The sequence below is a fragment of the Octopus bimaculoides genome, chromosome 25, assembly GCF_001194135.2.
Source record: "Octopus bimaculoides isolate UCB-OBI-ISO-001 chromosome 25, ASM119413v2, whole genome shotgun sequence".
Classification (NCBI taxonomy): Eukaryota; Metazoa; Mollusca; class Cephalopoda; order Octopoda; family Octopodidae; genus Octopus; species Octopus bimaculoides.
In genome coordinates this window covers 7,771,256-7,785,976 of record NC_069005.1, presented here as the reverse complement: position 1 = coordinate 7,785,976, position 14,721 = coordinate 7,771,256, and the positions used below count along the sequence as shown (strand labels likewise).

The window sequence follows — 14,721 nt, the reverse complement described above, 5'->3', positions numbered from 1 at the left end:
ACATGACATAAAGCTATAAATAGTATTTAGATATCGGGTTGGAAATCCCTTTTGGATAGAAAATGTTGAGGCTGTCTGTTGACTGTCATGACTACAGGCGATGTGGGTTCAAGTCCTCTGGGCAGCCTTTGACTTTTTCTTTCCGGAAGGGTTTTTCAACTCAATATTTACGTGCTATTTTTTATAGCTTTAATCTGTTGTGCCTCGAGCCAATATTCCTAAAGAGAATACACATACGCACATACACACACACACACACACACACACTTTTAAAATTTTTCAGTTTCTGTCTACTAAATAAACTCATAAGGCTTTGATTAATTAGCCTGGGGCTACAGTAGAAAACACTTGCCCAAAGTGCAACACAGTGGGACTGAACCTGGAACAATGTAGTTGAGAAGCAGACTTCTTATACAGCCATGGTTGCACCTTAGCAAACTGTGCACTTGTAATTATAACTAATAAAATCCCTGAACAATATCTCTTGTGCACTATTTCATCTGAATTGTACATGTGTGCACAAAAGGTTAGTTGCTTAAAATTATGCAGTAGTTAGTAATTATTTTTACTGCATTTATTTTAAGCAACTTTTTCTTCACACATTAATTATTATTCTTATAACATTTGGTGCACACATACTTGTCACCAGGAAAAGATTTCTGCTGAAAATTAGAGAGATGCACAGATTTTTCTTTAGGGTTATGATGGGTGGGAAAAGGTGTGTTAAGCCAGATTTGTTGCAATTGCTGCATAAAATAATTTACATAGGTGCAGGCATGGCAGTGTGGTAAGGTGGCACAGGTGTAGTTGTGTGTTGAGGAGGTGCAGGCTTAGCTATGTGGTAAGGGGTTTACTTCTCAACCACATGGTTCCAGGTTTAGTTCCCCTCTATGGCAGCTTAGGCAAGTGTCTTTTACTATAGCCCAGGGCCAACCAAAGCCTTGTGAGTGAATTTGGTAGATGGAAACTGAAAGAAGCCTGATGTGTTTGTGTGTCTGTTTGTGATTGTTCGTACCACTGCTTGATATTCAGTGTTGGTTTGTTCACATTCCCATAACTTAGCAGTTCAGCCAAAGAAATCAATAAAATAAGTCTGATTTAGAAAAATTACTGGGGTTGATTTATTCCACTAAACCCTTTAAGGTGGTACCCCAGCATGGCCACAGTCCTAAATAAAAGAAAAAGAAATTGGAAAGTGACCTTTAACCTTTAGCGATGCAGGTTGTAAAAATGCATCTGCTGCTGCTATAACGTCAACATGGAGGAAGTTGCACGTTCTTTTTTTTCTCTTTTGCCTGTTTCAGTCATTAGACTGCGACCATGCTGGAGCAGCACATTGGAGAATTTTTAGTCAAACGAATCGACTCCCAATACTTTTTTTTTGTAAGCATGGTACTTGTTCTATCAGTCCTTTTTGCCAAACTGCTAAGTTATGGGAACATAAACATACTTATGGGAACATAAACATACCGACACTGGTTGTCAAATGATAGTGGGGAACAAACACAGACACAAAGACACACATACATCATCATCATCGTTTAATGTCCGCTTTCCACGCTAGCATGGGTTGGACGATTTGACTGAGGACTGGTGAACCAGATGGCTACACCAGACTCCAATCTGATTTGGCAGAGTTTCTATATATGGCGGGTTTCTTTCTGTTTCCACCTACCAGAACCACATAGTTGGGAAGCAGGATTTTCATGACAAAAGTGCGTATTATATATGAATAATTACTGTATGAGGTATATAGTGTCTTTAAATGACAACTTGCAGTGTTCCTTTTGCACGTTGATAGAAGTCTTTTGATAGTCACAACTACAAGCCGTATCACATCCTGGAGTTCACTACAAAACTGCTGTAAGGTTTGAACTCACATCAGTGTGATTAGTTGGTGGTCCATTGATTTTTTTAACTTCCATAGCTTCAGGGCCTTTTTGAGCATTAGACAGAATTATGGGTCTTCGTTATATGATAATCATAACCAGTAATATCCTAGCTCTGCTTTGTTTAGTATGCAAACAGAACCACTGTCAGCCCCTGTATGAACTCATGATGGAACCTCTACATGGACATCTACCTATTTGAAATAGCTGCTAAGTCTGTCTTAACTCCCACCAGGTTGGACTCTCCTGTCATAGATGACGGGTGAGGGTTCTGTAAGTTCTTGCTGAACAATCTGCACAAATGATTTGTTTATAATGATCAAATGATTGTGCTGTACATCAGCTGTCACTGGAAACTGTGATGTTTCTGTCAAGGGTTGACAACTTTACTTTCTTTTATCTTTTACTTGTTTTAGTCATTGGAACGCGGCCATGCTGGGGCACTACCTCAAAGTGTTTTAGTTGAACAAATCGCCCCCAATACTTATGTATTTTCTTTTTAAAGTCTGATACTTATTCTATCAGTCTCTTTTGCCAAGCCACTAAGTTACTGGCATGTAAATAAACCAGCACCTGTTGTCAAGTAGTGGTTGTGATCGTGGTGGCTTGACAAGCACACATACACACACACATATAGTCTTCTGGGTTTTATATTCTGAGTTCAAATTCTGCCGAGGTCAACTTTGCCTTTCACGCTTTCAGATTTGGTAAAATAAGCACAGTTTAACACTGGTATCGCTATAACCGACTAGCCACCTCTTCTGCTAAATTTCAAGCCTTGTGCTTATTGTAGAAAGGAGATATATATGTCAGTCTGTCTGTATATTCATGATGGGCTTCCATACAGTTTCAGTTGCGTGAATTCATTTTCAAGGCTCTGGTTGGCCCAGAGCTTATAGTAGAAGACACTTGTCTAAAGTTTCACTCAGTGGGATTGAACCCAAAACCACGTAGTTGCAAAGTGAGTTTCTTAATCACACAACCATGCCAGTACCTATGAAGAAAGAAACCAATAAAATTAACCACACCTCCATACATTACACACACACACACACACACACACACACACACACACACACACACACACACACACACACACACACATACATACATAACTATTTGGACTTTGGGCTACCTGATGTCATCCACAGTAACAATATAATTTTCACTGGATCTGCATCAGGAAATCAGCAGTGTTTGTTGAATTTATAGTCAATAAAGGAACAGAAGGTAGATTTATTCAGCATGACGATTGTTTCGACACATCCTGCATCTGTCCCATACGATATTGTGCATTTGTTTGCGTTGCATCAATCAGTGCAGGCTGTGTTACTTCAGTTGCTTGGTGTAGAACAATGTCCCACTAGGTATGCTGAGACGCCCTTGGCATGTTGCTCTGGATATTTTTCTATGCCAAGCATCTGAAGTGACACAGGCTGCACTGATAGATGCAATGCAACCAGATGCACAATATCCTGTGGGACAGATACAAGATGTGTCAAAACGATCATCATGCTGAATATTCATACTAAATCCATTTTTCTTTTCCTTTATCAACTCTCTCTCTAAATACACACACACACACACACACACACACACACACACACATTAGACTTCGTTCATCTTTATTTACCAATCACAAATCTTTGATTGGCTTGTGGGCTATAGTAGAAGACACTTGTCTAAGATGCCCAAGACCACTTGGTTGGGAAACAAGCTTCTCAACTTCACAGCCACTGTGAATTTACTTGCTGGAGGTAGCTCAACCTAGTCTAGGTCAGTGTTGACACAAATAAATTCAAGATGACCATCAACCTTGTTGATCTCAATGAGCCTGCAAATGTCATGGCTACTCTCCTTCCTCCCTTAATAAACCAAACAGGAAATTCTGTATTTAATTGTTTTTCTTTGTTTTAGCTTGTTGTTTTCAGTAGTGACTGTTACATCACCACACTGTTGACCTGAATGCCTTTGTCATCAGTTCAGTTGCCATGGGAGATGAAAGATTTAATGGTTACAGGTCCTCCAACCTATCGAAATCTGTTATGGGCTGATTGTTGCTGATGCAGGCCATCACTCGAGTTTCATTTTCTTCATAGTCTGGATTTTAATACTTTTAAGAATATAGCCTCTTAAGTGTTAACAGGAGAAATTAGAGCAATTATAGAGGGGGGAAGGTGGGTGTGTGAGTGAGGAAAGTTGTGTCTCTTCTATGACCTTTGCCAGCTTTTGCCAAATACACATATAAACGTGACTGAAGACATGATTGGGTGACTTGATAGACCTGTTTAGGAGAGGGAAACTTCTTATTTATATAACTCAGTCACAACTAGAAATGCTTTCCAATGGAAAAGCAGACAGCTAAGTCAGACAGTGGCCAGTGAAGCTAAGATGCTGAACTGCTAACCTTAAAGGTCAAGAGTTTAGTTTCAGTAAATTGCATTTCAAGACTGATTTATAAAGAAATAAATATATCAAGAATGTGGACATTAAAAATAAAAAAATTTAGTTGAGATGCTTAAGATGTGTATAATTGTAAAGAAATAAGAATTGTGAATAATAATAATAACAACAATAACCATTTCCACTTATGGTAGAAGGCCTGAAATTTTTGGTGCAAGGGATCTAGTTAATTACATCACCCCCAGTGCATGACTAGTATTTATTTTGTCGACTCTGAAAGAATGAAAGACAAAGTCAATCATGGCGGAATTTCAACTCAGAACATAGAGATGGATGAAATGCTGCTAACATTTTGTCTGGTGTTATAACAAAAACACCAGGACTTACAGATATATATATAACATACAGAAAATAGCACTATTGGGCTCCGCACACATCCTATGTAAAACACTTTCAGTACAGTAACAATAAGATCATCACAACAAACCACAGTGCATACCCAAGGCACACAGAGCTGCGGTTGGTTGTGTAGTGAAAGCATCTGATAAAAATAGGACTACTGAATAATAATAATAATAATACACAAAATATTTTAGCAATTTTTCTATATATTTCCTAATAATATTTAATTATGAAAGTATTATAGGATTTTTTAAAAACATTTTTTTAAAAACTCTCTGAGTGGTTGGCGTTAGGAAGGGCATCCAGCTGTAGAAACTCTGCCAAATCAGATTGGAGCCTGGTGTAGCCATCTGGTTTCACCAGTCCTCAGTCAAATCGTCCAACCCATGCTAGCATGGAAAGCGGATGTTAAACGATGATGATGATGATTCAACTGTTATGGGGGTCCAATCAAGTAAAATAGGAATCAATGCGGTCCATAGAGAAAATGGTTGAGAACCACTGGTTTAAATGCTAAAGGATTAATGTAAATTCCAAACTGAATCAGCACAATAATATGTGACAAGAATGGACCTTTAAACCACGAATACAATCCATACAGTTTCTGTCCAAGCGATTTCACTTACAAGGCTTTGGTTGACCTATGGCTATGCTATAGACATTTACCCTTGATGTCACTTTGTGGGATCAAACTTGGGGCCTCATGATTGTAAAGCAAGCATCTTAACCACTCATCCATGTCAGTGTCCACTTCAGATATAATGGATACAGAACTACATTCAGTGTGTCCTTTTTTTCAAAGACAGTTGGGTGGTATGTTTTGAGGGAGATTTGGTTTCTATTTCTAGCAGATTGAGCAGCTTTATAGTGTGCATCCACTACTTGGCTGCTGTGTGTAAATGTAGTTCAACCAGGTGGTCTAACTCTTAAATTGTAATCCTGTGGTTAAACGTAACTGACACTGTCAACTTGACAGAAGTAATTTATATGCACTAGTTGTTATATCTTTATTAACTTTGGACTTGAAAGAGTTACCTCATTGACAGCAATTAAAAGTATCAGTAATTAGGACAAATATACACAGCAGTAGTAGTTGTAGTAATAACAGTAGTTAATATTATAAGCAGTTATTTATTATAAATCTCATGTCAGCCTTGATTGAGCAAGCATTCTTATGATCAAGGGCGTTCCAATCATGACCATCTTGCTGTTTATCCTCTTCTCTTTCCCAACACCATCTCCCCCTCTCTCTCTTCCTTCACCTGTCTACTATTTCATTTGTGTTTTTAGATGTGATTTAAGGGAATTTGGTTGCTATTTCTGTCTGATCAATTGACAATTTAAAGGCTCATTTGGTGGTTACTAATAGCTGAAGTTTTTGAAAGGGTTAGCTGTAATTTATCATCATCATATTTTAACATCCACTTTTCCATGCCAGCATGGGTTGGATGGAGTTTGTTGAGGCAGATATTCTACAAGAAGATGCCCTTCCTGTCACCAACCCCCAACTGTTTCTAAGCAAGGTAATATTACTCCATGACCAGACATTAGTTGTATAATGGTGACACATACTCACAACAGGCTTCTTTCAGTTCCTACCAAATCCTGTCACAAGGTTTTTTTTCAGCTTTGGGCTGGGCTGTAGTAGTAGGCACTTGCCCAAGGTTCCATGCCGTTGCCTATGTATGTATGTATGTCTTTAACCCTTTAGCATTTAAACCAGCCATATCAGGTCAGAATATTCTACCTATTTTATGTTGATATCAAACCAGATCCGGCTTCTCACACTTATCCTACAATGTCATCCTCAGCATAAACAATTACATCATCAGAATCTCGAAGCTATGAGACAACGCACAAATTAATTCAAAACAATCATCATCGTCATCGTCGTCATCATCATCATCATTTGACGTCCGTTCTCCTTGATGGCATGGGTCAGATAGTTTGGCAGGAGCTGTCTGGGTTTCACCTCTCTGTTTTGGCACGGTTTCTATGACCAGATGCCCTTCCTAATGCCAACCACTTTACGGAGTGTGCTGAGTGCCTTGTATGTGCCACTGGCATGAGTGCATTTTACATGGCACCAGCACCTGCAAGGCAAAAACCTCTCACCTGAGAGAGGGAGTGGGGACACAGCCACAAAGGACATGCCTGTATGTATGCATGACAGATTTTTTTTTTTTTTTTTTAGATTTTTTTTTTTTTTTTTTAGATTTTTTTTATTATACTTAGTTCGACGTGTACTTCTCAAGTACAGCAAATCATCACAAGTCCTGCTGTGAATAAATAAACATTCCATAAGACAGGGTAATCTGAATGCTGAAAAATTAAGTAATGTGCAGTCATCACATGAACCTAACTAATACTGTTGGTTAACCCTGAATTGTCAGATGTATGATCAAATGTGTTCTAGCAATGACCACCTCATCTTACTTTCAAATTAGGCATATATTCAAATGGCATGACCTATGTGTACTTCCTTTTTAAGATAGCGGCAGCAGAATTTCAGAGTGTTTTCTTGCAGGTTGAGCAATCCTAAAGAAGCTCTGTCGTTGCTTGTGTGAGATTGTTGACATTTAGCCTCAGGTCAGACCTGATCAGGCAACCTAATGATCAAAGTCGCTCCAACCATGACTCTCTCGTCTTTTCAGGGATAGTTTACAACTATATTATTAGTTTTCCTTGCTTTATTTAAGACAATATGATGTGATATGAGAGAGTGGTTTGAATGCTATTTTTCAGTTATTTGCTGGAAAATGAATAATCTAATTTTTTTTCTTCTTTTTTTACTTAAACTATTTTCATCAGCAATCCAACCCAATCTCTTTTATGCTTCTACGCTTCTACTTTTTTTTTGCTGTGGTGCTAGATATGGCCAAATAGATTTATTGATGTTAAAACCATCTGAATGATGAAATTCTTTGGCTCAAATCATTTTTTTCAGTAGTCCTATCACTCTTCACCCTCCAGTCTCTCCCCCTCCTCTCTCTCTCTATCATTAGTGCTTCACTTGTTTTTATTCTATTTCCATTTCTCTCCACTTTTGTTTTAATTTCTTCTTTCCCTTAACACTGTAATGTAACCCCCCACCCTACTCTCCATTTGAATATTCTTTTACAAGGTTTTAGATGTTTGATTGTGGTCATGCTTGGACACCATCATGTCTTAATTGATAACAAACCAAATCTAAACAAAAACAAACACTATCAAAAAATGCATTCTCTTATCCATCATTTATTGGAACAAACAGCCTATCTATACGTTGAAGGCTCAGTGTTATATACCTCGGCCCTTACTATACACTTTGTTCCCACTACAGACAGATACTTAGCCCTTAACTCTTTTGTTGTCATATTTCTGTTGAAATTCACTGTCTTAGAATTAAATTTGAAAATAATGAAGAATTTAGTAAAATAATGTATTCGTAGTGGCTGTGTGGTAAGTAGCTTGCTTAACAACCACATAGTTCCGGGTTCAGTCCCACTGCATGGCACCTTAGGCAAGTGTCTTCTATTATAGCTTCAGGCCCACCAAAGCCTTGTGAATGGATTTGGTAGACGGAAACTGAAAGAAGCCCGTCGTATATATGTATATATATGTATGTATGTGTGTGTCTATGTTTGTCCCGCCCCCCAACATCGCTTGACAACTGATGCTGGTATGTTTACATCCCCCGTAACTTAGCGGTTCGGCAAAAAGAGACCGATAGAATAAGTACTAGGCTTCCAAAGTATAAATCCTGGGGTCGATTTGCTCGACTAAAGGCGGTGCTCCAGCATGGCCACAGTCAAATGACTGAAACAAGTAAAAGAGAGAATATTATTAAGCTGGTGTTTGGAACATAAATTTATAGGAAACATTGATGGAAGGTTTTAATTTAGATAATTTTAAAGCAAGAAGTTTATTTCGTTGAATTAAGGTTATATGTAGGTTTGTAACAAAAGGGTTCAATCCTTTAGCATTCACATTATTCTATCAAAAGTAATGCTTATTTATTCACGTTGTTTTGAATTAATCATGCCATCAACATGCATTATTTTGTAATTTTGAGATTTTAATGAGGTAACTGTTAATCTTTAGAATGATATTGTAGGGTTGGTGTGAGAGCTGACATCTGGCTAGTTTGAACAAAAAGCAAATAGAATATTTTGGCTGGGTATGGCCGGCTTATGTGTTAAAGGGTTAATGCCTAATGCCTCCAGTAGTAAATAAGCACTACAGAGATATGACTCACCATTTGGATCAGTAATATAACTGACTGGGGATTCATTTTCTCAAGGTTCTGGGTTTGAATCTCACTTATGTAGCTAAATAGTAATAGGTACTGTTAGTTGTATTACGCATGTATTGCAGAGATCATCAACAGTGTTAGGTGTGTTATGGCACAAATGATGTCAATTGTATTACATTGTTAAATGTGATTAAGGTGGCGTGTTGGTAGAATCGTTAGCACACCGGGCAAAATGTTTAGCAGCATTTCATCTGTTTTTATGTTCTGAGTTCAAATTCTGCTGAGGTTTACTTTACCTTTCAATCCCCTCAGGATCAATCAAATAAGTGCCAGTTGAACACTGGGTTTGATGAAATCCATTTACCCCCTCCCTGAAATTGCTGGCCAAAATTTGAGACCATTTTTAAATATGATTATAAGGGCAGAGCTGGCAGGTCCATTAATATGTTTGACAAAATGCTCTTGTATTTCTTCAGTTTTTTTACATTCCAAGTTCAAATTTTGCCAGGGTTGACTTTGTCTTTCATCCTTTTGGGGTTGATGAAGTAACAGTTAAGCACTTGTGTCAATGTAATCAACTAACCCCTCCGCCTAAAATCATTTGCTTTGTACCAAAACTGAAATAATCATTAACTGTGGTTGTTGTTGAAAGATCTCTTGATGGAGGGCACATGGTAAGAATGTCTGTATAACCATCCATCCATCTTCTTTTCTCAGCGCCTTATTCCTGGGAGCACTGTAACTGTAGAGTCCTCAGATCTAATCTCTATCAGATCCCATCTCCATCATTACACTTTACAGCTGGATTCACAAGTATGACCAACTGAGACTAAGGATGTTATCCAACCATCTCATTCTTGGGCTATTCCTAGGTCTCCTGGCATTCTTTCCTATGGCATTCTAATCTCATGTCCACAGAACCAGCGCTGTGACTTCCCAATATGGAGAAATAGTAACTCAGCCTGGAGAGACTCCTTGATCTCTAAGCTATGCACCCTGTTGAGTAACATTACTCTAGAGACCCTTCAGAGGAACCCTATTTTGGCTGCTTATATTCACAATCATATTCTTTTGGTCATTATCCAACATTCATGACCATAGGTGAGGATAGGCACAAAAACCAAATTGAAGATAGTATGTTTGGCTTTTTTATCAGTCTTTCCTCTTCTGGCTAGTATTTACTTGATTATCTAAAATAACTACATAACAAATCAATCTGATTGACATACCACTGACAAATCCTTAAGAAATATTTGTACTATTATAAAAGACTAATTTTCAACACATAATATTAATCTTTCAAATATTACTGGAGCTGGTATGTTTCTGTACCTGCACTTGTAAGTCTATCATCTAATTCAGGCTCCTGCCTGCTTTCTATCCCTCATGAATATAGCTTGAAAATATCTAAACTTCATCACTTGCCGCAGTGATGTTCCACTAACAGAGGCATGGCTGTGTGATAAGAAGCTTGCTTCTCAACTATATGGTTTTGGGTTCAGTCCCATTGCATGGCACCTTGGGCAAGTGTCTTCTACTGTAGCCATGGGTCGACCAAAGCCTTGTGAGTGGATTTGGTAGATGGAAACTGAAAGAAGCCTGTCGTATATATATATTTATGTGTATCTGTGTTTGCCCCACTACCATCACCTGACAACCGATGTTGGTGTGTTTACATCCCCGTAACTTAGCAGTTCAATAAAAGACCAATAGAATAAGTACTAGGCTTACAAAGAATAAGTCCAGGGTCAATTTCTTCGATTAAAACCCTTTAAGGTGGTGCTCCAGCATGACTGCAGTCAAATGACTGAAACAAGTAAAAGAATAACATGTAGCAGTGTTTGTTGCCATGGAGTAAATCATCAGTTTCTAATATATACATGTATGCGTATCCAGATAGATAGATAGATATAGAGGAGTGGCATGTTTGTATTTGTATGTTGTGTGTGCTTGTTTGTGTGCATCTGTGCAGGTGTATATATGTGTGTATATATGCTTTTGTGCATTTACTTTGAAATACAATTTTTCAAGATAATGCAATTTTTGTTTCTTTCTTTTTGTTTCTAGGTGTCCCTTTTTACATCGGACTGCAGGAGATACAGAGAGAAGGTATCATTTAAGGTATTACAAAACAGGGACCTGTATATACGAAACAGATTCCAAAGGCCATTGTGTCAAGAATGGCCCACATTGTGCATTTGCTCATGGAGCACATGACCTGAGGCCACCAGTATATGACATTAGGGAACTCCAAATGATGGACACTACTGAGAAAACTTTACAAACAGTAACATCGAGCAGTTTAGAAAAAGAAAGGGCTTTAACTGAAGACCCTAGATGGAATGGTTTGTATGATTTATATTTTCTTTATTTTTTTTTTTGTCCAATTGTTAAATTAACCCATTACCTACCAATGATCTCACATATTTACACATATCTAACCTTTTTGCTATATCTACTAGGTATATTTCTCTGATATTCAAATGAGGTTTGCTAATTTTTCACCCAATATCTCGCTTATTTCTATTTAAAATGTTATTTTGATCATTCCAGCGTGTTTCTAAGGCTGTTTTATGCTAGAAATCAAAGTTTCATAAAAAAATTCCAGTTAATAGAATTATGGGATGTAATGGGTTAATGCAGTAATATATTCTATTTTGCTTATTATCTAGTAATTAGTTCTTTCATGTTAATATTTCTAACAAGTAGATGGCTCCTTCATGATTTGAGTAATTTTCAATATAATCAAGATTTCAGAAGGGCTTACTAAAATATCTGTAACTATATATTTTTTTTTTATTGCCCACAGGGGGCTAAACATAGAGGGGACAAACAAAGATAGACGAAGGGATTAAGTCGATTTCATCGACCCCAGTGCATAACTGGTACTTATTTAATCGACCCCGAGAGGATGAAAGGCAAAGTCGACCTCGGCGGAAATTGAATTCAGAATGTAACGGTAGACAAAATGCTGCTAAGCATTTCGGCCAGCATGCTAACGATTTTGCCAGCTCACTGCCTTGTCTGTAACTATGTATATCGGTATATATACTTTAGTTGGTGTGAACCAGCTGGTATGTTTGTATAAACATAGCTTAGTATATACATACCTTGGGCAGGTCCTGTGCACTTAAACTTTCTCTATCACTCTCTATATGACCTGGGAGGGCCCATTCTCTCTCCTGCTGCTGCTAAGTAGAGTACTGGAACTTTGGTTGCCATGACTAACTTGGGATGAATACAGGAGTGGTTAGGGTGTTACATTCATGATTGCTACATCATGGGTTCGATTCCCAGGTTGGACAGCACAATGTATTCTTGAGCAAAACACTTCATTTCATGTTGCTCTGTGGGTGGAAGAGTAGCAGATGTCTTGTGATCAGCCTTCACCACTTTGTCCTATGTCTTCCTGGATCTCCCTCTTCTGCAAGCTCCATTCGCATTGAGTGCCACTTCTTTATACATCACATGTCCATACCAATCCAGTCTTCTTTCTTGCACACTCCATCTGATTCCTTTTATTCCCAGTTTTTCTCACAGCACATATATCCTATGTCACTCATGCACACTAAGATTGCACATCCAACTGAACATGCTCACTTTACTTCTTTCTAATCTTTCCATGTCCTCTACTTTGAAGGCCCATGTATCACTACCGTTCAGCATTACAGTTCTAACAAAAGCTTTATATAATCTGTCATTACTTTGTATGGAAAAGACCTTTGTTGCCAGCAGCAGTAGTAGCTCTCTGAACTTTTCTCCAATCTGTTTTTACTCTGGCTACTTATATTTTCAGAACAACCATCTCCCTTGTTGATTATATCTCCTAAGTAGCAAAAGCTATCAACTACTTCTAGTAAGCCATTCAGGCATTCAAGAGTCTATTTCTGGTGTGTTCATAGTACATGCTGCTCCAATACATCTATCACATATAAAGCTTATGTTTTCTGCCAGTCTGCCTGTGATTCCATTACGTCATTTGTGTGTTTGTAGCTTACATGGAGTACAGTGTATGGAATTTATACAAACTCCTTTTCTGCATACTGAGCAAAGCCATTTCTCTGAAGCTACCAGTGTCTTGTCTTCTTTCCTACATACTAAAATCTTCATCTTTGCTAAGACTATCTTAAGACCTCTTGATTCTAGGTTTAGCTTCCATGCCTTGAATTTCTTCTCTAATTCTCCTGTAGAATCAGCTATAAGTACTAGATCACCAGTGTATAGAAGTTTTCATGGATAACCAGTCTTAAACTTCTGTGATGGCCAGAAAGACTGCAATGAATAGGAGGGGACTGAAGACTGAGCCTTAATGAACTCTAACCCTCATGCTAAATTCCTCACTGAAGTTGTTGTTGACTCTCACGTTACTTACTGCATCTTTGTACATGGCTTGTACAGTTCTCACAAGCCATTCATCAACACCTGGTTTTCTTAGTGACCACCAGATTACTGTGCATGGTACCTTGTCAGACACCTTCTTCAGGTCAATGAAGGCCAGGAATAATGGTTTGCTCTAGGCTATGTATTTCTTCTACCTCACTAGGAAGTTTGCATTTGTGGTACCTCTTCCAAACATAAAAAAACTACACTACACCTCATCTAGGTCTACCTTGTCGTGAATCACTTGTGCTATAACTCACTCTCTCTCTTTCTATCTCTGACTGTTATAACCTGATCTAGTAATTTGATTGCTCTCATCATCATCATCATCATTGTTTAATGTCCGCTTTCCATGCTAGCATGGGTTGGACGATTTGACTGAGGACTGGTGAAACCGGATAACTGCTTATCTTTGAGGCATTTCTTTTGCCTTTGTAGCAGTTCACTATGGTACTGCTACACCAGTCATTGAGTATGATTGCTTCTTGCATATCTTGACTATCTAGGTGGTAATCTAGGACCCTACCTCACCAGATATTTTGAGCATCTCTACAGCTATCCTTGCTGGATCTGCAGCTTTCCCTTCCCTTATGCTTTTGATTGCCTTACCTACCATGCTGTTGTCAATTTGAATTCCCTCTGTAAGGCTGGTCCATTTTTTTTCCATGCTAGCAACGGCTGCAAGGAATGTCAGTTTAGTGTCACCATTTTTGTTCAAACAGTTTCATATGGAACATAAACATTCGTATGCATGCACACACACACACATATATGTATATATATATATATGACAGCCTCTCACACTATGTCCATCTACCAGTTCTTCTCAGTAGGTTCAGTGCCCAAAAGCAATTAGTGTTTGACTGGAATAATAAAGTATATAGCCCATCTGTTATATAACTGATAGACACACTCTATTTAGATGAGAGTGTGTGTGTGTGTGTGTGTGTGTGTGTGTGAATCTCTAAAACTCAAGAACTACACAACTGATTCCATTCAGATTTTACACATGCCTTACTTAGATCCATGTAGTGTCATGGGCCAAAAAAATTTTCAACTTCTTACCTAATGCAGGCCCAGAGCAATCTCTTATCTCTTCCACTATTTCAGTATTGTATTAATACTGAAACTACTAAAGTGAAACTATTATCTCAGGTATATACAGGCATACGTATATATATATATATATATATACATATATATATACTAGCAGTATAACCCGGCGCTGCTCGGGATTAAGCTAGGATTATTAAATGATTAAGTGCTTTATTTCAAACCAAAATAAGTAACATCGACATCAGATTTGAGCGAAATCCGTTGAAATTGGTTTGGCTGAAAATGGTTTGCTGGCAATTTGATTGGGAAATCCCATAAGGAATCAGTTTATTGGTTATTTTCACTTATTGATTCTTT

General features: G+C 38.0%; 1 protein-coding gene across 1 annotated transcript in view; it reads left to right on the top strand.

The window, feature by feature from the left end:
* Window positions 1–14,721, top strand: part of LOC106881788 (RING finger protein unkempt) — an 83,771-nt gene that overhangs the window by 17,509 nt on the left and 51,541 nt on the right. The window contains exon 3 of the mRNA XM_052976821.1: window positions 10,996–11,273. Coding sequence (XP_052832781.1) covers window positions 10,996–11,273 — 278 coding nt within the window. The remainder of the gene's footprint in view (window positions 1–10,995; window positions 11,274–14,721) is intronic.